The following is a 26,284-nucleotide window of genomic DNA, read 5'->3' as shown; positions in this document are numbered from 1 at the left end:
CACTTGGCTGGTCTCTTGCTTTTATGGCAAGTGTTCTACTACTGTGCTATATCTCCAGCTCTAGAATATCCTTCTATTTCTCTTAAACTCTGGTAACTTCTCATAACCCCTGCCTCAAGGAAACCATATGGCAGAGTTACAGAGGAGGATGCCCAATGTTTTCCTCTGGTTTCTGCCTGTGTGCACACATCTGCATTAACACTATACTATACATAGACACCACACCATATAAACACATATGCACACACCCCCAAAAAACTAATAAATTAATTTTAAAAATAGCCTCAATCATCAGCTAGTAAAAGAAAGAAAACCTAGAAATCAAAGCTAATTCTTCTACTTATAAGCAACATCTTGTGAGTCATCTTTTGATTGGCAGAGATACTTGCATCACTAAAGGCCACCATACCCTGTCTATATTTAAACTGAGTTAAGAATAAATCTGGCTAGGTTGCTTTGTGAAGATGACATACCGATTAATTAAAGCTCAGGTTCAAACCCATATATCATGACAAAGAGGCAGCTTCCATTTAAGAACTCCATAATGGTCATCCACTGATGGCATTATTTAATGTTTGTGTAATGATGCATTTTGTGGTTGAGGCTAAGGAGCATTTAATGAGCTTAATTTTACTAAGGATGTGCCTAGACATCTCAAGGTAAAGTGGTATCCAGATTTCCTCTGGCATTGAACTGCTACAGAAAGCAAATATACCCCCAAACTTTTATAACTATAGATTAAGGAAAAAATTAATGAATATTTAAAGAGATCAGTCTTAATATCTCCAGTTTGAACCAAGGCCCAGAAAGCCAAGCACCACGTATTCTCTCCCATATGTGGATCCTAACTGCAGATGTTTGGACTTATGAGTTGGAATAAAACTAGGTAGCAGAAGTAAGTAAATCTAGCTTTTGACAGACTATCTCTTTATCTTCAAAACATGCTGATAAACCCATTTCTAGACAATTTTTTTTACTTCCTTTCCTCCCTTATGCCTTCCTTTCTGTTCTCCTTTTCTCCCTCCCTCCCTCCCACTCTTTTTGATAGGGTCTCTTGTAGCCAGGCTGGCCTTGAATTCATTAAGTAGCTGAGAATAACCTTGAACTTCTGATTCTTCTACCTCTGTCTTCTATGTGTTGAAATTATAGGTATGAACCACATCTGGTTTATGCAGTTCTGGGGAGCAACCCCAGAGCTATGGCAAGCATTTGACCAAGCAATATCCCCAGCCCCAGTTTTTCTTTTTTTTGGGGGGGTGTGGGGTTTCGAAGTAGGGTCTCATGCTTGCTCAGGCTGACCTGGAATTCACTATGTAGTCCCAGGGTGGCCTCAAACTCACATCAATCCTCCTACCTTTTCCTCTCAAGTGCTGGGATCAAAGGCATGTGCCACCATACCCAGCAGCCTCAGTTTTTCTTTGTAAAAGTGATAATTTAATATATAGAGAAAAAGGACACTTATTTATAAAGCCTGACAGCCCTTGTTTGATACCCTAGTACCCACATAAAGCAAGATGCACCAAGTGATGCATGAGTCTGGAGTTCATTCACCCATATACACACACTGTCTCTCTCAAACAAATAAAAATATTTTTTAAAGCCAGGTGTGGTGGCACACCTTTATAATTCCAGCACTTGTGAGACAGAGGTAGTGAAGGACTCAGGAAGCCATAATAAGCCTCAGAATCATCAATAGGCCTAAGTTTCTGCTTCCCAGAAAGGTCAGTTTCCTGATAATGGGAATAGAGTGTCTGCGTAATGTGTTGCTGTGGTCATAGATAAGTTTGCTTAAAGTTCCTCAAATACACATAGCCAATCACAATAAAGGTTACCTAATCTACCTGGAGTCCCCCTAGACCCCTAACCACCAGCTTTGCCCACCAGTATCCTAAGTCTATCAAAAAAAATACAAGTGCAGTTACTGCTTAAATCAACCAATCGTGTAACCATTCCCCTACTTCTTTGTTCAAATCCCTATAAAAAACAAACAAACAAACAAAAAACAAAAACCCTGCCCCCCTGATGCTCAGGGCTCTTGTAAGGTCAAGAGTCTGAGCTTAAGCCTGAAATAAAGCTCTTTGCTGTTGCATACTGTCTGACTTTCTTGGTGGTCTTTGGGGACTTCATAATCTGGGCATAACAGTAGGAGGATCACTTTAAGTTCAAGGCCAGACTGGGACCACAGAGTGAATTCCAGGTCAGCCTGGGCTACAGTGAGATCATGGACACAAAAGAAAAACAAACTTAAATGCTTCTGCATTTAACAGTAGCTTTGCCAGCAAACACCTTAAGCACTAAGCCACCTCTCCAGTTCAACTTTTTTTGTTGTTTTGTTTTGTTTGAGGCAGAATCTCACTCTAGCCCAGGCTGACCCGGAATTCACTATGTAGTCTCAGGTTGTCCTCAAACTCAAAATCCTCCTACCTTGGCCTCCCGAGTGCTGGGATTAAAGGCATGCCACCACGTCCAGATATTACTACTATATTTAAGATGGAGTCTTACTACATTTTCCAGATATTTTGTTGAATCTGTAAATTGTAAAATATTGTCATTCTAATAAAACCCCCAATTCATAAAAATGAGATTCCTGGGCTAGAGAGATAGCTTAGCAGTTAAGGCGCTTGCCTGTGAAGCCAAGGACACAGATTTGACTACCCAGAACCCATGTAAGGCAAATGCAAAAGGTGATGCATGTACACAAGGTGGGGCATGCATCTGGAGCTCATTTGCAGTGGCTAAAACCCTGGCATGCCAATTCTCTTTGGTGCTCTCTCTCTCTAAGTCATATGGAACCCTACTTATTTGCCAGATAATAATGTGTACTTTAACCGCTGGGCATAGTGACACATGCCTTTAATCCCAGCACTCGGGAGGCAGAGGTAGGACTGCTGCGAACTCGAGGTCACTCTGAGATTACATAGTGAATTCCAGGTCAGCCTGGGCTACAGCGAGACCCTACCTTGAATCCCCCCACCCCAAAAAAAGAGGAAAAAATGTGTATGTTAAAAAAAGAGAGAGCTTTAGCAGAACTTCCCAGTGGGGTGGATAATGCTGTACCCAGAAGCCACAGATTATCACATCAGCCTCAGGATGCTGGGACTAAAGGTGTGAACCACAACTCCTGGAGCAGGAGTTTTCCTGAGTGGCATCTTCCACTATTAGCCTTTGAGATACTTGAGGGTTGGACTTTTCCACAGAAGCTTACTTCAAAATAAGTATTTACAGAATTATATTAGGCAGATGTTTTATTACTAGATCTCCAGAATGTTCTAGGAAGACCGGAAAGATAGCTCAGTGGTTAAAGGCACTTACTTTACAAAGCCTGCCTCCTTGGGTTCAATTCACTAGTACATGTAAAGTTGAATGCAAAGAATTGGCACATGTCTATTTAACATGATTTGCACGTCCCTGTTACTGTTTGTTGTTTTATTAAGAAAAGTGCAGAAGCCAAAAACGAGACAAGATTAAAAACTTCCAACCACGAAAACTTTATTTCTTTCTTGTTTTTATTAAGGAGAGTACAAAGGATGCTCAGTAGGCTTGGTATGAAGGAAAATAACTTGCTCACATGTGATTAGTGGCTGTTATTTCCTCTAGATTCATATTTTCACTTAGCCCTAGGAAAGAATCTTAGATGCATAAACATTTGCACTAAAACTAAACATTACATGAGTGTATAAGGTATGAATCAGTCATTTCTGGTAACTTCTTGTCCATGATTAAGAAGGATTAGAACAGGATTAATGTACATTCCAAGAAGTCAGGGAGAAATAACACATTTGTTTAGTAAAGTGACATGAGGATTTGTGATGCATTTACATTCTAAATTGGGCTGTCTTTGCACTGATGAATGTCACTGATAAACTATGAGGAAAGACAGGCACCAATATGGTTTTTGTTTGTTTTTTGTTTTGCTTTTGTTTTCTGAGGTAGGGTCTCACTCTAGCTCAGGTTGACCTGAAATTCACTGTGTAGTCTCAGGGTGGCCTCACAGTGAACCTCATACCTCTGCCTACTCTCCAGGCTTTCAATATGCTCTTTAGAGGCTTCTCATAGTTTACCATAATCAATTTCTAGCCAACATTCTCTTTATCACATATTACCTGCATGCTAGTTACTTTGCTGTGCATAATAAAATCAGCTCTTTTCTTTAATCTTGTCAGTTCATAATGTCTCCTATGGCTTAGTAACAATTTAGTGCCACTGCAAAGGAACTCCAGACGCTTGTGCTACCTTGTGCATCTGGCTTTATGTGGGTACTGGGGAGTCAAACCTGGGTCCTTTGGCTTTGCAGGCAAGCCAGGGTGATGTAAGAAAATTCCAGCTTAAAAAATACTGAGCATATAAAGTGACATGCCAGTGATCATGGACACAAGATTTCTCTGGGATATGCAGTAGTACAAACTTAAAACCAAACTGAGTCAGCATGACAGAAAACTTACCAATCAGTGGTTTTCAGCAAATTGGGTTAAGCTTAGTGCCTTTTCGTCGCTTTTTCTTTTTAAAGTAAACAACTCCATGGTGACTCATGGGTCTCACTCCTAAACTTTTACTTGTACTAGACATCCCTGCATATAGCAATTTGAAAAATATAACTAGCCTACGTGTAACATCTGCTCATCAACTTTTTCATTTGTGTTTGTGCACGTGTGTATAGGCATGGGTACATGTGTGGTAGTCAGAGGACAACTTCGAGATACTAGTGCTCTACCTTCTTTGAGACAAGGTCTCTTGCCACTGCAAACTGCCTGACTGAGAAGGCAAGTCAGATTGGCTCAAAACTTTTTGATTCCCTTGGCTCAGCCTCCTCACTGTAGAAGGCACTATGGAATCACAGATGGCATGAGCCAGCCACTGAAGTGGATGCTGTGGAGTTGAACCTGGGCTTGAAGGTTTTGCGAGAAAGTGCCTCAAAATGTGAAAGCATCGTCCCAACACCCTGCTCGTCAAATTTTAACACTTAAGCCTTAAGGCGTCTGATCCTCCTTGAGGCTGATCATCTCCACAAATACAGCGTTCCCCCACTCCTGAGTGTTTGCGCTCACTGCTAACCCAACTGGAGAACTCGGTATTTCATAGCGTTGAAAACCGGTGCTCGTGACGTTTGCAATCCAGTCGGCCTGGTTCTGGTACTTTCCTGGGTTGCCTATGTTCCCTGCCTCAGCGGGTGTGACACACATGGGGCACCGTCCCAACTACCCGCGGTCCTAGAGTTCGGGCTGTGTGTCGGCAGCGAGGGTGACAGAACCGCTGACCTGGGCGCAGACCTTCAGCTCCCGCAGCCCCGCGTCCAGGGGCAGGCACGGGACGGCGAGCTCTCGAGCGGCCTCCGCCCTAGGCTGGGGCGACGGCAGCTCTCTCTCCCGGCCGGCGATCTCAACTGGGTGGGGTCAGCCTAGCCCGGTCCTCCCCGCTTATATAGCAAGGAAGGTCACGCTCACCTTGGGGCGCTCGGCGCCCAGCCACTAGCTCCACACGCAGGCCCGACCAAACCGGGCCGGGTCAGGGCAGGACAACCAACTTGCTTTCCAGGCCCAAAGCAAAAGGGGCGGGGCCGCCTCCTTCCCGACAGCCCACTGACTTCCGGACCTGCGCAGACAGCTCGCTGCGCCGCCCCGGGCGCCCCTCCCCCGGCCCTTCGTTTCCCGGCGTGCTCTGCGCAGGAAGAGCCGAGTCGACAATAACAAACCCGGCCCGGGTCGCGTCCCCGTCCCCGTCCCTGTCCCCGCCGGGTTCCCCCCTCCTTCCCTGACGCTGTCTGCCGTCCCACCCAGCCCCACGATCGCAGTGGCCCCTCGGCTCTGACCGGCCCCAGCCCCTTTGACTCCCGGCACACGACCCAGAGCCGAGGGGCCTTGACTGCGGCCACCGCACCCCGACCCCTCCCGGCTGCTGGGTTCGGGCCGCCGCCGCGGTGACTGTAGCCCGGGACGCCTGCGGTTGTGTCGGTTGACAGGGCCGGATGGGCGGTTGGTAGCTGCCGCCGAGGACTAGGCGGCGGCAGAAGATGGTGTCGGGGGCCGCCGGCTCTGCTGCTGCCGCCGCCGGCGGAGGAGGAGGCGCTGCCGGGTAAGTGCTGCCGCCCGTCCGCCCGCGTCCTGTACCCCCATCTGGCACCCGGGGACCCCGGCTCGGTGCTCCGGAGGGAGGGGACGCCCGCCGGCCCCGCAGGTTGTTGCCCCAGCTATCCCCTTTGCCTGTCCGTCAGCTCTCGCTGAGACAAAAGCGGCTGATGGAGTCGGTGTCCCACCGGGCTACCCTGCCCGGACTCCTGGGCCCCCTTCCGTGGGTGCGCCGCTGGTCAGCGAGGGGCCATCGCCCGCGTAGTGCTGCCCGGGTAGGCGCTCCAGCGAGCCCACCGGGGAGGCGTCCTTACTCGTCACCCCTGCCAGGGTTCAGCCTCTGGATGTGTCGCTGGAGAAACTGGAGAGGGGTTGGGTCGAGGCCTAAAGAAGCTCCGAGGGGAGGGACCCGAGAGGTGATGTCTTTGTCCCAACCCCGGAGTGTGAGAATCAGTGTAAAGTTACTCCTGGGAATGACTCAGCCTCCTCCTGTCCTGCTGGTAGATTTGGGGTGTGCTTATGGATCTCACAACTTGGTAGAAATGAAGATACGTTAGCCTGCAGGAAAAATGACAGCTTGTGAGTGGAGTGTGTCTATAGTTTTTCCACTCCCTGTTGGATGTGTTGTGTTTACTGTTGATGGTTTCGTAACCCTTTCCTTTCAGTCATGATTCTTTTAAAGTGTGATCATGCCATGAAGTGGTATTAGGCCTGGATGCCAAGAAATACTGATGTGCTCACTGTTGGTAGTGTCACTCCAAGACATTCAGCTACATGGGAATGATACCAAGGTTGTTATAAACATTACAAGTTGACCATCTTATTAATTGAGTGTGTAAAAAAAAAAAGGTTTTTAGGTTGATGAGACACAGCATTCAACTAAATTCAACTGAGTTTGTTGTCAGCTTCGAAGATTTGCAAATGTCGTTAATTAAAGGATTTTTAAATGTATGTTAACTGACTTTATTGGTCATTATATCTACACACTGAGAATTTTTTGTTTTGTATTTAGTGAACTTGTTTTGTTTGGTTGAGGCCAGGTCTCAGTGTTGCCCACGCTGGCCTCAGACTCATTGGTGATCTTCCCCCCTCAGCCTCAAGGGTGCTGGGATTAAAGACATGGTCTCCCAAGCCAGCAAATGAGTCTGTTTTTTCAGTAACATGCTTGTCAATATTTTTAGCATTTAAAGTTGAGTTCAAAACCTTAAGAAGCCAGGTGTGGTGACACACACCTGTAATCTCAGCATTCCTAGAGTCTGAGACTGGAGGCTCAGGAGTTTGAGACTGTTTTGGGTTACACATTGAAGGCTAGCCCTAGGGTATGCAGTGAGACCCTATCTCTAAAACAACAAAACACAAAAATATCCCTAAGTAATAACTTGGTTTTTTTGTTTGTTTGTTTGTTTTGGTTTTTCGAGGTAGGGTCTCACTCTGGTCCAGGCTGACCTGGAATTAACTCTGTCATCTCTGGGTGGCCTTGAACTCATGGTAATCCTCCTACCTCTGCCTCCCAAGTGCTGGGATTAAAGGTGTGCGCCACCACGCCCGGCTAATAACTTGTTATGTGAGCTTTTTACATTGATAAAATATGGGAATTGTTAAGTGTACTTAAACTATGGTTAAAAATGATTATTTGAATCAAATTGTGAGGTATTTATGAGCCTAATTCTTTCTGTGTTGCTTGTTGCTGGCTGCCAGGGAAGACTATGAAGCTGTCCTCTTGGCTCCAAGGGAAGAATTTCTGGCCCTCTCAGTCGAGCAGAATGCATAGCAGTTTGACTTTACAAATTAAATCCATAAAGACCAAAGTGCAAAAGACACAAGACCTGAATTTTTTTTGTCTCCTGTTTTGTTTTGCTTATTTGCAGGGCTCATATTTTTCCAGACATATTGATATACCATTTTGCCACATCTCTTGCCTGCAGATATATATGCTCTTTGTAAAAGATAAGCATATTTTTCTTTCAGTTATACTTTATTTTATTTATTTATTTATTTTTTGAGACAGGGTCTCATACTGTAATGTAGACCCACCTGAAATTCACTGGTTAGCCCATGCTGGTCTCTGAACTTTTGGCAATCTTCCTTCATCAGCCTCCTGAGTGCTGGGATTATAGACATAAGCCATCATACCCTGTCCACTTTGTTTAGTAGTAACTACCGGCCTAGGAAACTCAAGTGAAAATCTGTCAGTTCCTTCTCACATGCTTTCTTTGTACTTTATCTTTGTTTGTTTGTTTGTTCCTTGAGGCATGGTCTCATTGTAGCCTAGGCTGGCCTTAAACTCACAGTTATTTTCTCATTTTAGCTTCCCAATTGCTGGGATTACAGGAACAGCCCTCCCTACAGGCATGGTCCTTTTATTATTTACTTACCACATTGAGATCATTGAGCCAGTGACTAAGGATGCCTGAGTTTGAATTCCCAGAATCCATGCAAAAGCTGGACAGTGGTGCTTTAGAGAATTATCCAGAATGCACATAGCAGTGAACAATGAGGGGCCATGCTTAAAAAGAAGGTGGACCAACATCCAATGTTGTCCTCTGACCTCCATATGTGTGCCATTGCACAGGTGTACCTGTCCACATTCAGACACCATCATATATAAAGATACAAAAATAGACAAATCTTAAAAATATTTATTAAAGAGAGAGAGGCAGATAGGAGAGCATGGTTGCACCAGGGCCTCTAGCCACTACAAACTCCAGATGCATGTGACACATTGTGCATCTAGCATATGTGAGTATTGAAGAATTGAACCTGGGTCTTCTAAATTTGCTGACAAGCATCTTAACCATTAAGCCATCTCTCTAGCCCCCAAATAGGTATTTTGTTGTTACTGTCCTTTCTTTGTTACATTTTGAGACAAGGTCTCATGTAGCCCCAGCTGGTCTCAAATTCACAGTGTAGCTGAAGCTGGTCTTGCACTCCATGTCTCCTACCACCCAATGGTGGGATGATAGGCATGTGCTACCATGCCTGGCTAAGAATATTTAACAAGTTAAGAAACAAAAAGGGGTCATGTATAAAGATACTGGGGCATATTAGAAATGGTGATGAGGAAGTAGGGTTTGGGGGCTGGAGAGAATGGCTCAGTGGTTAAAGCATTTGCCTGTAAAGGCTAACAACCTGAGTTTGTTTCCCCAGTACCTACATAAAGCCAGATACACAAAGTGGTTTATGCATGTGGTGTTCATTTGCAGTGGCTGGAGGCCCTGGCATGCCCATTCTGTCTGTCTCTTCTCTGTGCTTGCAAATAAATATTTTTTTAAATTAGAGTTTGAATTTGTAAGGTATACAAGGTTAGTATGGGAGAAGAAGAGTGATAAGGACAGGTCACTTTAAAACACCCTAGCCACCACCTCAAGAGGCTTTGTTTGTTTGTTTGTTTGTTTGTGATAGTGTCTCACTTCTAAGCCCAGACTGACCTCCAACTTACTTTGTTGCCAAGTTAGCTCCTGCTCTTAGTTTTCTTCCTCATCCTCTAGAACTATCTCATCAGCTTATCTCATCCATCTGTAGAAGGGGGAGATTCAGCATTGAACAAACCCAAATCCTTACTTCATTCAAATAAATAAATAAATAAATAAATAAATAAATAAGTAAATAAAGCTGGAGAGATGGCTCTGGTATTAAGGTGCTTGCCTAAAAAGCCTAACAACCCAGGTTCAATTCCCCAGTGCCCACATAAAGTCAGATGCACAAAGAGGCACATACATCTGAGTCATTTGCAGTGGCTAAAGACCCTGGCATACCCATTCTCTCTCCTCCTTTCTCGCTCTGTTTGCAAATGAATAAAAATATTTTAAAAATAAACAAATGATTAAATAAATAAATGGGGAGCATAATTGCTAAAGACAAAGAAGTGAAACAGAAAGGTGTGTGTGTGTGTGTGTGTTATTAGAAAATGAGCTTTAAAACATTTGTTAATGGGGTTGGACAGATGGCTTAGTGGTTTAGGCACTTGCCTGCAAAGCCAAAGGTCCCAGGTTCATTTCACCAGGACCCAATAATTAATTAATAATTAAGTCTAATAATTTGTTCGCAGTGGCTAGAGGCCCTGGCATGCCCATTTTTTTTTTGTCTGCCATTTTCTCTCTCTCAAATAAATAAATAAAAATAAATTTAAAAATCTGATAAGGTCTTCAGAGGGAGTCAGGTAGCTTTGTTAGGTAGTTTAGGATGACTGGGCCACAAAAGTAAAGGCTGGAATGGTGCCCTTGCAGTCTTCACTTTGCTGGAGATCAGAGGAGCTGGCTTCTCCTTATCTGTTGCCTAAAGGAGTTCCCTAGATATATTTTTCCACAAACAACCTGAGCCCCTCCTCGGAGGGAGGGCCCTTTTCTGTAGAATTTAAATCTAATCCTGACATTATGATTGGTCAGGTTCAACCCCTGAACTTGGTGTCATGCCTGGCATTTTCCTGAGCCAGCCCCTAGCCCAGACCAATCTGCTCTCCCTCTGAGTCACCTGAGTCAGAAGGTGAAACCCACCACTATCACTCCTGAACCTCCAGGTTCTGGTAAGTATCCCCTCCTCTTAGCCCAGTTGTGGAAGGTGAGTGCATGCTTATTTGCTGAAAGAACATTTTTTGGTAGAAAAATGTGAAGGCTCAGAGATTTAAGTTATATATCAGGAAAAGGTATTGAAGATGAATTGGCAAGAGTGAGAGGGGACAGTAGTAAGAGAATGGGGGGAGCACCTCTGTTAGACTCAGATAGAAGTCAAATAAGAAAACTAACCCACTCAACACTGCATGATTAAAAAAGACACACAGTGGTGAGTTACAATAAATCTAGCATGACTGGGATATAGTTGGATCAGTATCCATTCATTCATCCCCCAAAAGTTAATTGAACCTATACAGCACACTTTTGTTTTTGTTTTTTCGAGGTAGGGTCTCACTCTGTTCCAGGCTGACCTGGAATTAACTCTGTCATCTCAGGGTGGCCTTGAACTCATGGCAATCCTCCTACCTCTGCCTCCCGAGTGCTGGGATTAAAGGCGTGTGCCACCACGCCCCCGCCCCCTCCTTCCTGGCTATATACAGCACACTTTTAAGCTTTAGTAATACGCTAGGGAGGTAGAAGGGGATGGAGTGTGCGTGCATGCATACAAAAAGGTAAAGTAACAAGTGCAAATTGCTGGTTCACAGTACACAGGCTAGAGAGGCAAACTGGCATGCTAGGTTGAAGAGACTGTACTTTCTTTTTTTTATTTTTTAAGACTTTTTATTTTTAAAGTATTTTTATTTATTTATTTGAGAGTGACAGACACAGAGAGAAAGACAGATAGAGGGAGCGAGAGAGAGAGAGAGTGGGTGCGCCAGGGCTTCCAGCCTCTGCAAACGAACTCCAGACGCGTGCGCCCCCTTGTGCATCTGGCTAACGTGGGACCTGGGGAACCGAGCCTCGAACCGGGGTCCTTAGGCTTCACAGGCAAGCGCTTACCGCTAAGCCATCTCTCCAGCCCTACACTTTTTATTTTTAATTAATTAATTATTAGAGGTAGAGAGAGGGAGGGAGAGAGAGAGAAGAATGGGTGCTCCATGGCCACTAGCCACTGCAGAGGAACTCCATATGCATCCGCCACTATATGTGTCTGGTTTACGTGGGACCTGGAGAATTGAACTGGGGTCCTTAGGCTTCGTAGACATGTGTCTTATCTGCTAAGCTATCTCTCTAGCCCAAGTTTGTACTTTCTCCTCCCACCCCTCTCTCTGTTTTTGTTTTTTTGAGGTAGGGTCTTACTCTAGCTCAGGCTGATATGGAATTCATTATGTAGTCTCAAGGTGGCCTCACTGTGATCCTCCTACCCCTGCCTCCTAAGTGTTGGGATTAGTGGGATTAAAGGCTTGTGCCACCACGCCCAGCTTTTACTTTTGTACTTTCTTAAAAGTATAGGTTACTTATATTTCTCTGATTCTTTTCTTTTAATGGATCTAGGAAACTGTGATGGTAAAAATGGGCCATTGTATAAGGACCTCTTTTATTCTTTTGTAAAGTTAAGATTCTTGTAAATTTCTCTAAGTATACGCAGTACTTGAGTGCTCACAAGTATTCACAGCTCATTAGTAGTGTGCCTTGACATTTATGGAATGGCACTTCTTTTTCAACCTTGATTCACATTGTTGGCAGAAAACACCTAACCAAGATCAGCTTATGGGAAAACAGTTTATTTTGGCTTACAGACTCAAGGGGAAGCTTCATGATGGCAGGGAAAAATGATGGCATGAGCAGAGAGGGTGCACATCACCTCCTTGTCAACATCAGGTGGACAATAGCAATAGGAGAGTGTGCCAAACACTAACAAGGGGAAACTGGCTGTAACACCCATAAGCCCACCCCAACAATATACCGCCTCCAGGAGGTGTTAATTCCCAAATCTCCATCAGGTAGGAACCAAGCATTCAGAACACCTAAGTTTATGGCGGGGTGGGGGGTGTACTTGAATCATATTACCACAGGATAGAATTTAGGATTTAGTGCTACATCCCCAGGTCCTCTCACCCCTTTAGAAACAGTTTTTCTAAGTGGTTTAGGCTGGGTTGCTAACCTAAAACACACAATTTTGCTTCATTTCCTTGAGTGCTGGGATTTCAGCCATTCAGCATCATGCCCGCAGCATTAGTCCTGTAACTAAGCATGCATGAGGTTCAATTCCCAGAACCAGTAAAAGTAAAAAAAATTAAGACATGTTGGATTTGTGGTTGGAAATACTTCTTTGCATCAGCACTACTATCTCAATTGGTTAATAACATTAATTAATGTTTATTGCTTGCATAACTCTTCTCTTTGTATGTAGATTATTCTGTGGATGGTTAGAGTCAACCTGAAAAGCAGATGGTTTCTTTTTGTTTTATAAGCAAGATGAGTTTAGTTGAGGTCAGATAGGAGTAGTTTGAATATAGATTTTCTGATTTGTACATTTTAGTACTTTTCACAGCTCTCTTCTGTCTTCCTAAAGATAACTAATGGAAAAATAAGAATAACTATTTAGGGAAGACCTTTTAGAGTGGGGTGGGGCAGGTCCACTGGGACCACTTTTCTGTTTTTTTGTTTTACGGTCTCACTGTACCTCAGGCTGACCTGGAATTCACTACGCAGTCTTAGGGTGGCCTTGAACTCATGGTGATCTTCCTACCTCTGCCTCCCAAGAGCTGGGATTAAAGGCATGTGCCACTACACCCGGCCCACTAGGACCTCTTTCTTAATGGAGATCAGAATGGGGAACAAGTAAGGGGTCCTTATTTTACCTTCTTAGTTGAATCAGTTCTCTAGGGCAGTAAATTTGTATTTACTTCTTTGTAATGCACAGTGTTATCTTTTTTCCCCTTAACAATGGAAATGTTCTCTTGATGATAAGTGTGAGTTTTAAAAATTTCTTTTTCTTTTCTTTTCTTTCTTTCTTTCTTTTCTTTTCTTTTTTTTTTTTTTTTTTTGAGGTAGGGTCTTGAGGTAGCCCAGCCTGACCTGGAATTTATACTCTGTAGTAAATGCATAGCCATCTACCTACCTCTGCCTTCCAAGTGCTGGGATTAATGATATGCACCAGCATGCTCAGCAAAAGTTTCATTAAAAAAATTTTTTTTATTCATTTTTATTTATTTGAGAGCGACAGACAGAGAAAGAGGCAGAGAGAGAGAGAGAGAATGGGTGTGCCAGGGTCTCTAGCCACTGCAAATGAACTCCAGAAGCATGCACCTGAGGAATTGAGGCTTGAACCGGGGTCCTTAGGCTTCACAGGCAAGCGCTTAACCGCTACGCCATCTCTCTAGCCCAGGTAGCCACTTTTTTAATGCTGTTTCTATGTTTTGTTTTGAAATGGGGTTTGCCATGTAGCTCATGCCAGCTCTAAACTCCAGGGTCCTTAAACTCCTGCATGTTGGTATCACAGCTGCTGTACTACTATTCCAGGCATCATTTTAGTGTTTCTTGAAAAACTCATTACTTTACCCCAGTTGAAATTCTACCATTATTGTGTATCTCCGCACATAATAAAGATATGTTTGGATCTGTGCTGTTTCATGTTACCTGTGTATTAATACTCTACGGTCTCTCAGAGTTATTGCTGAATTTAGACCTGATTGAAATATTTTGACAGTTCTCTCAAGTGCTGTTTCATTGGAGTATATATAATAAGCACTTACTGGTTTTGTCTCACTGAACAGGCACTAAAGACTACTTGGTCAGAAAATAATATGGCTTGGCTCAGTGGTACACACCTGTACTCTGGCATTTGGGAGGTTGAGGCACAAGTATATTGAGTTCGAGGCCTTGCATCAGAACTGTAGGTAAATAGTTGTACTGTACATGTACAGATTTTTCTAATTATTCCCCCGAAAATTCAGTATAACAACTATCTACAAAACATTTACATTGTATTAGGTATTTATTATAAGTACCAAGTGAATTAAAATATATAAAAGGCTGTGTGTCAATTACATGTAGTACTGTACCATTTAGAAATTTGGGTGCTTGCTGTTTTTGACATGCAGATTTGGCTATGGGTGAGATACCAAAGGGTCAATGTATTTGTAAATACTTAAAAGTACTGGGTTGTATGTAAAGCTTACACAGTTACTTTTTTCTTTCTTTTCCAGGATTTCATGTAGTTCAGACTGTTCTCAAATTTTTCAAATTTACTGTGTAGCTATGATGTCTTTGAATTTCTGATTTTCCTACTTCCTCCCCAGTTCTGGGATTACAAACCTGGACACAATACCCAGTGTTACAGAGTTTATTTCTAATTCCTTCAGCTTCAGTTAATTTCAGTTAAATGCAGTGTAGTAATTAGGGAATTTAATGGTTTTCACATAAATTAAACAGAAAAGGAATGAACAATCCCAGAGTTACAGGTTGATAGTATTAACTAAAAATTGTTTCCTTAAGAAGTCAGTGGTTTAGTAAACTTACCCTCTTTTCAGAATTAGTAATATGATCAGTGAGGGAGATTTAACTACTTTCTAATTTGTAGTTGGGATTTAATTTTTACCTATGAATTTTTTCTTTAATTTTTTTAAATAATTATTTGTTTGCAAGCAGAGAGATTGAGAATGCAAATGTGAATGAATGGCACACCAAGGCCACCTGCTAGTGCAAATGAACTCCAGAGACGTGTACCATTCTCTATCTGGCTTTACATGAGTGCTAGGGAATTGAGCTCAAGCTGTCAAGCATTGCAAGCAAGCACTTTTAACTGCTGAGCCATCTCTCCAGCCTCCCCCCACATTTTTTTCCTCCGAGGTAGCGTCTCAATCTAGCCCAGGATGACCTGGAATTCACTATGTCGTCTTACGGTGGCCTCAAACTCATGGTGATCCTCCTACCTCTGCCTCCCAAGTGCTGGGATTAAAGACGTGCGCCACTATGCCTAGCATCCAGCCCCCTTTTTTAGAATGCCGTATTTGTGTGTTCCTTCTTAACATAACTTTCATACCTCCTTTCATAGTTATTTCATATGATGAGGTTTTATAAGACATGTATGTGTTATTAATGTTTGGTAACATATAAAAAAATAAGTTTTTCTTTTTTTTTTTTTGATGTAGGGTCTCACTGTAGCCCAGGTGGACCTGGAATTCACTATGTACTCTCAGGTGATCCTCCTACCTCTGCCTCCTTAGTGCTGGGATTAAAGGTGTGTGTGCCACCATGCCCAGCCAAGATTTTTTTTTTTTTATTTGAGAGTGACAGACACAGAGAGACAGACAGATAGAAGGAGAGAGAGAATGGACGCGCCAGGGCTTCCAGCCTCTGCAAATGAACTCCAGACGCGTGCGCCCCCTTGTGCATCTGGCTAACGTGGGACCTGGGGAACCGAGCCTCGAACTGGGGTTCTTAGGCTTCACAGACAAGCGCTTAACTGCTAAGCCATCTCTCCAGCCCCAAGATTTTTTTTTAAATATGTTATTTGTATTTATTTATTTGGCAAAGAGAAAGATGGAGAGAGAGAGAGTGCAAGAGAGGGAGAGAATGGACACACCAGGGCCTCCAGCCCCTACAAACGAACTCCAGATGCATGTGCTACCTTGTGCATTTGGCTTATGTGGGTCCGGGGGAATTGAACCTGGGTCATTTGTCTTTTCAGGCAAACGCCTTAACTGTTAAGCCATCCCACCAACCCAAGATTTTTCTTTCTTAAATTAACAGTTACTCAATGACTACCTGAGGCCCGAGTTTCAGCTATTGTCTAACTACATGGCAATGTTGAAATATTGGAGGAATGACCTAATGTACCCCTTTTTATTAAAAAAATCATTCATTTATTTATATGAGAAAATGAGAGTAAGTATGGTTGTGTCAAAGCCTTTTGCCACTATGGAAGAATTTTATATACATGTGGTATTTTGTGCATTTGGCTTTATGTGGGTGCTAGGGAATTTAAACCCCAGACTGGCAGGCTTTGCAAGCAAGTACCTTTAACCACTGAGCCTTTAACCATCTTCCCAGTCCCCCTTTTGATTTTTAGGTAAAGAGTTGGAGGAATTGAATAACTTGTTAAGTCAGGATTTACACTTTTTTTTTTTTTTAATTCCGGGGCTGGGGAGATGGTTCGCTGGATAAAGTGCTTGCTGAGAAAATGTGAGTACCTGAGTTCAGACCCCCAGAACCCACAGAAAAACATAAAAAGTGGGTGTGACATGTGTTTGTAATCTTATAGCACACCTATGATGAGAGGCAGAGAGGAGACCTTCCTCAAAGCTAGCCTGGTGAACACAGTTGCAGATAAAACCTGCCTTAAACAAAGTGGAAGGTAAGGACCCACCCAAATTGTAATGTGATATGATTTTTACATCTGCATTCACAGAGAAACATATGCAAACACACATCATACACATACGAAAATATCACTTCTGCTCCATAACTAAATACATTTTATTATTTGAGAGAGAGAGAGAATGGGCATGCCAGGGCTTCCATCCACTGCAGACACACTCCAGACACATATGCACCCCCCCTTGTGCATCTGGCTTATGTGGGTTCTGGGGAGTCGAACCAGGGTTCTTTGGCTTCGCAGGTAAACACCTTGAGGACTAAGCTATCTTTCCAGCCTGTATCATCTTATTTTGAAAAACAGTATTCCTCTGAATGCTCTTTGACCCATTTATATCATTTTGATTCTTTTTTTGGTTTTTCGAGGTAGTTCAGGCTGACCTGGAATTCAGAACTATGTAGTCTTAGGGTGGCCTTGAACCCAAGGTGATCCTTCTACCTCTGCCTCCCGAGTGCTGGAATTAAAGGTGCGTGCTACCACACCCAGCCTTCCTTTTGATTCTTGTTTTTGTCCTTAGCCATGATTTTGGCCTCAGACATATATTCAATTGCCCACTGTATCCAGGTGCTGTGTTAGATATTGTGATATTTAAAGAAAGGCATAAATATGGAAGTATATACCTTGTAACCCCACTGACCTGGGTGGTAGAGGGAGGAGTATTGTAAGTTTGAGTTTGGCCTGGGCTACAGATGAAACCTTGTTTCAAAATAACACAGAAGTTATATGACTTGAGCAAAATTTTTTAAAGCAAATTTTATTTAGTTATTTGAAATACACTTTGGTCAATGTAAGGTGTTTGGCAAGTGGCAAAAATAAAGACTAGCAGGGCATTTATGTTGTGGCATTAACACATTTTTATTTGTTTCATTTAAGAAATAATGCTGGCTTCATAGAAGGAGTTTGGGTTAGTACCTTAGTTGAGCCACACTTTGTTTTTCATCCGAATATAAATACAAGACCAACGTTTCTCACCTTAACAGTTGTGAAGCAGTCAGAAATCTTGTCTAGTCTTTACTTCCTACTTCCAATCCCATTATAGCTAATGCTATGCGAGCTGTATTATTATTTCTAAAGAATGAAGCATAGTATAGTGGAAGCATATTTTAGCATTTAATTTTATTTTTACTGAAAAACAGGTTTCTGTTTGCTTGCTTGGTTTTTGAGACAGGTTCTTGTTAAGTAACTGAGCCTAGGTTGCCCTAGAGCTCACAGTCCTGCCTCTGCGCCCCAAGTGCTGGGATTACAAATCGGTATTACTATGATTGGCTAAAATAAATGCTCCTTAAGTAAATTTCTTTTTGCCTGAAAATAGATAATATGTGTGTCGATATAAAATATTTTTGTTGCTTATATTTAGGCCTAACAAAAACCCCCAGTTTTATTTCTACTTTTCTACCACAGTTGAGAAAATGCATGCTACAGGTGTACATGTCTTCTCAGTGCTGTCTTTTCTCCCTGCCTTTCTCCCTCCCTTCCTTCCCACACACATGTACACCAACCAAAAAATAATAAAAGAGCACTTGTGGCCATTAAAGCCCTGGACTTGACATAATCCATGAACTTGACATTTATTTATAGACTGCAAGCTTTTGAGGCTGGTCACAAACTTTCAGCAGTTCTACCACTTGCCAAAGTAAAAGCCACCAAATTTACAGGCAAGCACCTTAATTGCTAAAGGCATCTATCTCTTCAGCCCTAAAGCCACCAAATTACAGCTGTAAATTAACATGGGCTACCATATCTGGGTCGGTAAGAGTTTTTCCAAATATGCTTTTTTTTCTGTTTCTTTTTAACTTTATTATTTATTTATTTATTAGAGAGAGAAGGAGAGAGAATGGGTGTGCCAGGGCCTCTAGCCACTGCAAACAAACTCCTGACACATGCACTATCATGTGCATATATGTCTTATGTGGGACCTGGAGAATCTAACCTGGATCCTTTGGCTTTGCAGCCAAATGCCTTAACCACTAAGCCCATCCCTGTTTCTTTTTTTTTATTCCGTATGCATGTGCCACCTTATACAACTGGCCTATGTGGGTAAAGGGAAATCGATGTAGGTCCATCTCTCCAGCCCCTGTTAGTCTTTGAAATGAGCTAAATAATACATGGCTGTACATATATCTACAAAAGCTGTGTATTTGACTGAATGTGTGCATGTGTGTGTGTTGCTTGAACATTATAGTCAAGTCTCCTCCCCCCAGTGATTCAGAAACTCTGTTGATCTTGTTCACTACTACTGCATTCTTTCACAAGTACTGTGCCTGGCACATAGTAGGCAATCTGTGAATGAATAACAAACTCATTAGTAATCAAAGATGACACATAAACATAACACTAGTGAAATATTCAAGTGTTTAAAAACTTGATAATACTGGCAAGAATTTGTTGACCTTGTTGACAAGATATATTGCCTAGAAATTATTAATAGATCAAAAATAATTTTATAGCCTAGCTTAATAGCTATGAAATACTTCAATGTTTGAAGTCAAGTACGGTGATGCATACCTATAATCCCAACACTTGAGAGGCTGATCCAGGAGGATACTGAGTTTGAGGCTAGCTTGTGCTATACAGTAACATTCTGTCTCAACAAACAAACCAAAAATTGAATATTTGGGGTTTCAGAGATAGTTTAGTGGAAGCCTAAGAACTCATGTTAGAATCTCCAGGCCCCACGTAAGCCACATGCACAGTGATGCAAGCACTCAATGTCGCACATGCCCACAAGGGGGCACGTACCTCTGAAGTTCATTTGTAGCAGCTGAAGGCCCTGACATGTCTATTCCCTCTCTCTGTATCTCAAAACAAATAAATAAATAAATTGAATATTTTGATGTAGAAGGCTTATTTCTAGATCTTAAAGAAATGGTTTTAAACATAAGAAAAAGTATGTGTCATGAGATTAAGCACTGTGGGTAATTAGTACATAAACTATATTGAAATCACAAGTTAGAATAATTTTTTAGACATGAATATTGGTAATTATGAAGCATTCTTAATAATATAAAAATTAGTTGAATAAAAGGAAAGTAATTATAGTATGCATAGTAGACTTAATAATTCTATGAAATCCTTAATTTTTTTTTTTTTAGGTAGGGCTTTACTCTAGTCCATGCCAACCTGGAATTCTCTATGTAATCTCAGGTGGCCTCGAACTCATGGCGATCCTCCTACCTCTGCCTCCTGAGTGCTGGGATGAAAGGCGTGTGCCACCATTCCTGGCACAATTTAACATTTGTTTTTCGTGATACAGGAGTTGTTCATTGCTATCTTAGGGACTCAGCTTGGTTACTTGCAGGGAGCAAGTTGTCACTTTAATCAGTTGGCTTCTTAGTTACTTTCCTTCTTTATTGAAAGACTTGATACTATAGTATACCTATAAATAAGATTTAGTCAGTGTTTGAAGGCAGTTAGGTATGTGTTAATGTTGGGCCAAGCAATGGGATTTCTGTTTTTAAACTATGAACATTATTCATTAATGATAATGCTGGGGAGAGTGTATTGGGATGACTAAACTGGAGCCTAACCATTGTCATAAAGATGATTGGAAAAAACTAGAGATATTCCTTAAGTATTAAGCTGAAAAAAATCTGTGGTAAATATCAAGCCTGTAACTTCCTAGGTCTTGTCACAAGAATGTAGACTAATCTTTTGCCAATGTTAGTATTCATTTATATTTTGTAGAAATTATTTTAAAGCCAGTTTCAAGGAACACGTAGTTGTCTTTGCTTGGAAGAAATTTCCTATTTAATTGAGGTGAGAAATATGAAGAGACACGTCAATATATGAAAGCGTATGTAGAATACAAAGCTAATGAAGTGAAATCCATGTGAGTGAGTGTGTGAAGGTAGCCAGGAGCAAGCAGGTAGGTGATCACAACAGAATAGAGTCGTCATGGGAACTGGAAGAATTCTATGCAAGGATAACTGCCTTTGTGAAGAAGACTCAGAGACTTAGCTCGTTTGGTTCAGAACTTATATTTTTATTGTATTTTTGGCTTTTCTTATTTATTTGCAGGGGGTTCGGGGGATAGATAGAAAATGGGTGTGCCAGGGCTTCTAGCCACTGCAAACTAATTCCAGATGCATGTGCCCCCTTGTGCATCTGGCTTACATGGGTACTGGGGAATTGAACCTAAGTCCTTTGGCTTTGCAGGCAAGCCCCTTAACTGCTATGCCATTTCCCCAGCCCTGATTCAGAACTTTTTTTTTTTTTTTTAATTAAAAAGGGAATTTATTGGGTTAGCCTAAGGCAGTCCAATAGTAGTTGCAGGCCCGAGAATCAAGGAACCCGGTAGCTGCTCAGTCCCCATGGCCAGATGCCTCAGCAGTCCCGATCTGGCACGAAGGCCTGGAGGCTTCCTGAGGAGCCACTGGGTTTTGTCCATGCGGGTCTTCAGTTGCATTGGTCTTCAGTCCCTTCTGGAAGGCAGCGAGCAGCTCTGGCAGCCAAGTGGTAGGAAGGAAGGAAGCGAGGAAGGGCTCTTTTCACCCAGAGCTTCCTTCCACCTGCTCTGGGCAGGGCTCACCCTGGGGGAAGGATTCCTCCTTCAGTGCTGATTCAGAACTTTTAAGCAATGTGATATTTAGGTTTGGGAGGGTGAAGGCAGAAAGTTGGGGAGAGGAAGAGACCATATTATGTTTACTGTTGCAATGTTAATAATTTTAGTATTTAAGGCAAAACAGGCAGTCTTTAGTGCTCAGGTTTGAGTCATCATTCACTAACCTGTGACATTAATTAACTCCTTCTTAGCTTTCTTATAATAAAATGACAATACCATCTACTTTATAGGATTTCACTTAAGAAATAATAGAAATCTTAGTGGGGCACACCTGTAATCCTAGCATGGGCGAATCTGAAGGAGTCTATATGCATGAAAGCATATAGACTAGTTTCCTGTGATATAGTAAATACTTTTTGATTGGTTGCGATTTAAGCAGCAGGAAGTTTGATTTGCTTAGCATTTACAGCTTTTTTTTTTTTTTATTTGAGAGCGACAGACACAGAGAAAAAGACAGAGGGAGAGGGGGAGAATGGGCACGCCAGGGCTTCCAGCCCCTGCAAACGAACTCCAGACACATGCGCCCCCTTGTGCATCTGGCTAACGTGGGACCTGGGGAACCGAGCCTCGAACCGGGGTCCTTAGGCTTCACAGGCAAGCGCTTAACTGCTAAGCCATCTCTCCAGCCCAGCTTTTTTTTCTTAATCATTGCCTGTCTTTTTCCCTTCCTGTCCTTTTCCCTCCCCTCTCCTTTCTAGATCTTCTCATCATGTCAGGAAGGACATTTCACTGTGTCTCCGACTTCCCTTAAACATAAAGTTGTTTTGCATCTGTAGTGCTAAGATTGCAGGCATGTACCTACACCAAGGCTCCACTAGGTTTAGACTGATCTCTTTGGCATTGTTTGTGGGGGAGGGTGGTAGAGTAGGGATTGAAGAGATTAGGAGCAGGTTGAAAGCTGTTGTAAAAAAAAAAATAGGGAGTAAACAATTAGAATCCGGTTTAGTGCAGTAGCAGTAGGAATAGAAGTAGATAATCTGTAACTCATCATTTCAGTGTTAGAACTGACAGGACAGATATGCTCATGTCCCTGTTAGGATTATCAAGAGAGTATTTGTTGATGTAGATTCCATGAGCAGAGAGAAATAAAGAAAGTTAAAATCAAGGAATGTTGAGAGATCAGTTTTGAAAGTAGCAAGATTGAAGAAATGCATATGTGAAGTCAATTGGATTTGTTGCATTTCAAAGGGATTGTGTGGATAATGCAAACTTGGGTAGATTTGAGAGTGTCAGTAGTTAACAGCAGTGGTAGCTGCAGCCATGAGATCAGGCAGATTCTACTGTACAAGTTTAAGGAGGATTAAGAATCTCCCCTGGAGAGTTGTATTATCTGCTATAAACCATACTCTTATGTGAAATTTTCTTTTTTCACATCTTCATAACATACTAAAGATGTGATTGTGTTGTGTAAATTATCTCTTTTGAGTAAAAAGTTACTGCAATAAGCCTGGCTCTTTGAAGCATATAGTATAGGTCTGGGCATGACCTGGCTGGGTTGTATTTGAGCATGTCTCTTACAAGATTGCAGTCAAGGTTTTATCCAAGGCTGGTGTCCCATGTAAGATTAAGCTGGAAAAGTGTGTGCTCATAGTGTCATGTAGTTGTGTTGAGATTAAGTTATTTAAAACATATTATTTGCGATCAGAAATGAAGAAAAAGTGAGGGGTTGGGCCAGTGAGTGGAGGACTGCCAGAACCTGTTGCTACCACAAATGAACTCCAGATACATGTACCTCTCTTTGCATCTGGTTTTACATGGGTGCTAGGGAATCAGATCCTGGGCTAGCAGGCTTTGCAAGCAAGTGACTTAACTGCTGAGCCATCTGCCCAGCCTAAGAATTTAAGAATTGTCAGACTGCTAGCCATTGGCCACATTGAGTTTCTTAGCAGGTATAATTCTCTGAATGGCTGCTTACCTACCAAGGCCAGCAACGGAGTCAGCTGGCAAGATATGTTATGATGTTGAATAATAGTCACAGATGTATCCTGTCATCTTTGTATTTTATTGATAGAAACATTGTAGGTTCAGCCTGTACCTGGGTAGGGGTGGGGATATTCACTAGAACAGGTACCAGGAAGTGTGATGGCAGAATTAACTGATGCTACTCATAGAGATTGTCTGTTGGAGTCACTTAGGAATCTGAAGTAAATAACATGTCCAAAACTTCAGTTGTGGGGCAGGCCCAACCTTAAGCTGTCTGACTCAACAACATGAGCTCTTTCTCACTATTATTATTTAAAAATTTTAAAAATTTATTTATTTGAGAGAGAAGGAGAGTATGGGTGTGCCAAAGTCTCCTGCCACTGCATATGAACTCCAAATGCATGCAGCATTGTGCATCTATCTGGCTTTACATGGGTACTGGGGAATAGAACCTGGGCCATCAGGTTTTGCAAGCTGGCACCTTTAACTGCTGAGCCATTTCTCCAGCTTTTTATCACTATTCTTAACCTTTTAAGACAAGGTTTTGCCCATGATATGTCACCACATATAGCTGACCATTTGATTTTAAGAACTGAAAAATGGTTCTACTTATTTATTTTTGGTTTGTTTTTCAAGGTAGGGTCTCCCTCTACCCCTGGCTGAGCTGGAATTCACTATGTAGTCTCAGGGTGGCCTTGAACTCACAACCATCCTCCTACATCTGCCTCCTGAGTGCTGGGATTAAAAGCATGTGCCACTGTGTCCAGCTAAAAATGGTTCTTAATTAGCAGATGAGGAGAGTTCACTGGTGACCTTTATCTCCTAGTGGAGTGTTGGGGTCTAAGCCATAGTTCTGATTTCAGTGCATGCACATATACAAAAGGGGACCAAGGCGAGGCTGTTCTTACAGATGGTAACTGTAAAGAGAAAAGGAAGATAACTATGTTCTTGTTAAAAGTATTGAATAATTTCCTTGTATAATATTTCCAATTTTGTTCTTTTCCAGTTCCTTGCATTTAACCAGTAATGCCATTCAGTTGCCAATATCAAGCAAAGCAAATATAAGCCAGTTTTAGCCATTTTAAGAAAAGTGGTAGTACTTTTCACAGTGCCTGACGGTAAGTCACTGTTCTAGGTCTTATTAAATGTTACTAGTTACTAAATAAATGCATTATAAAAAATAGAATTAAACTTAAGACTGAGTCATGAAAGAAGTAAAAAAATTTCCACTCTGTAAATTACAAAATATTGTTGAAAGAAATCAAGGAAAAACTTAACTGAAAAAACACCAGTGTTTATGATTTTATATATTTTGAAAACAGCAGTACTTCCCCAAGTCTTCTACAGACTAAGACAATATCTTTTAAAATTCCAGGTAGGTTTTTCTTTTTTTTTTTTCTTTCAGAAATAGACTAATACTTAAATTCATATAGAATGCCCGGGACCCAGAATAGATAAAATGTTTTGATGAAGAACAAAGTTGGATTATTCATACTTGATGTCAAAACTTCCTACAGAACAATAGTAATCTAAATATAAATATATATGGTACTGGAATAAGCATAAACATTGAGAACAAAAGAATAGAATCAAGTACAGAACTAAGCTCTACTATTTGTATTTAGATGGCTTTCAGAGAATGGTTTTTCAACAAATGGTGCCGATACAGTCCAGTGTCTACCTATAAATAAATGAAATTGAGCTTTAAATTGCACACACATGCACACAGATCTTAAAATGGCTTAGATATAAATATAAAAACTGATACTATAGGTCTCTTAGAAGGGGCTCCTTTTTTTAATTTTTAAAATTTTTATTAGCATTTTCCATGATTATAAAAAAAATCCCATGGTAATTCCCTCCCTTCCCACCCCCCACACTTTCCCCTTTGAAATTCCATTCTCCATCATAAAAAAGAAAATATTTATTTGAGACAGAGAGGAGAGAGTGAGAGAGAATGGGCATGCCAGAGCCTCCAGACACTGCAATTTAATTCCAGACACATGCACCACCATGTACATCTGTCTTACATGGGACCTGGAGAATTGAACCAAGGTCCTTAGGCTTCACAGGCATATACCATAACCGCTAAGCCATCTCTGCAGCCCAGGTGTTCCTTTTTTGAGACACGCTCTCATTGTTGTCCAGACAAGTTTGGGACTCACTATGTGGACTAAACTGGCTTTTAACCCACAACAGTCCCCTTGCTTCGGCTTTATGAGTGCTGGGATTGCAAAAATACACGACCATACATGACTTGAGGTGCTTATCTTCATATTCCTGCCTACCCTTCCAGGCCTTTTATGTGTGGTACTAAGGGATGAAACCCAGGGGTATGCATATATATGACAATTTCTCTATTTAGCTATACCCCAACTCCCCCAAATATTTTATTCTTAATGTAGAAAATGATGGGAAATACAAATATTAACTAGTATTCTAACCAGGGAACTCTATTCTTGAAAACAAACTTTTCAGGGTAGAACTGTTATGGTTTTCACCAGTTTTGTTTATTTTTAAGGGTAAGAGTTTACTGCGTTGTCCAATTTAGTAATCTTTGACATCAAGACACTGTTTGAGTTTTATTTATATTGTAAGACTGTGCTATATCTTAATAGTGAAGATATTTGAGCATGCTTGTAAAATCAATTGCTTTTCTTACTTCATTTAGGAACCATATCAGAGGGTAAGGTATAAGCTCACAGATTCCAGAGAAATCATCATGAAGTTGTATGTGTTTCTGGTTAACACTGGGACTACTCTGACATTTGACACTGAACTAACAGTGCAAACGTGAGTTGTTGCTTTTACTCTTTTGATTTTCCATTTTTGTATGTGTGGCAAATACTTGAGTGAGGCATGGTAGTGCACATCTTTAATCCCAGCATTTGGGAGGCAGAGGTAAAAGGATTGCCCTGAGTTCGAGGCTACCCTGAGAATACATAGTGAATTCCAGGTCAGCCTG

At 41.7% G+C, this 26,284-nt stretch overlaps 1 protein-coding gene across 2 annotated transcripts in view; it reads left to right on the top strand.

Moving 5' to 3' along the window:
- The first annotated feature begins 5,661 nt into the window (after positions 1–5,661).
- The window catches only part of Rb1cc1 (RB1 inducible coiled-coil 1), a 75,229-nt gene continuing 54,606 nt past the window's right edge, over positions 5,662–26,284 (top strand). For both annotated transcript variants that reach the window (XM_004653365.2, XM_004653364.2), the window contains exons 1-3: positions 5,662–6,069; positions 24,326–24,437; positions 25,991–26,112. In XM_004653365.2, the coding sequence (XP_004653422.1) occupies positions 26,042–26,112 (71 nt within the window). In that variant the 5' untranslated portion in view covers positions 5,662–6,069; positions 24,326–24,437; positions 25,991–26,041. The remainder of the gene's footprint in view (positions 6,070–24,325; positions 24,438–25,990; positions 26,113–26,284) is intronic.

This window comes from Jaculus jaculus, chromosome 2, assembly GCF_020740685.1.
Source record: "Jaculus jaculus isolate mJacJac1 chromosome 2, mJacJac1.mat.Y.cur, whole genome shotgun sequence".
Lineage (NCBI taxonomy): Eukaryota > Metazoa > Chordata > Mammalia > Rodentia > Dipodidae > Jaculus > Jaculus jaculus.
The sequence above is the reverse complement of the archived record's forward strand: the minus strand, read 5'-3'. Positions and strand labels throughout refer to the sequence as shown.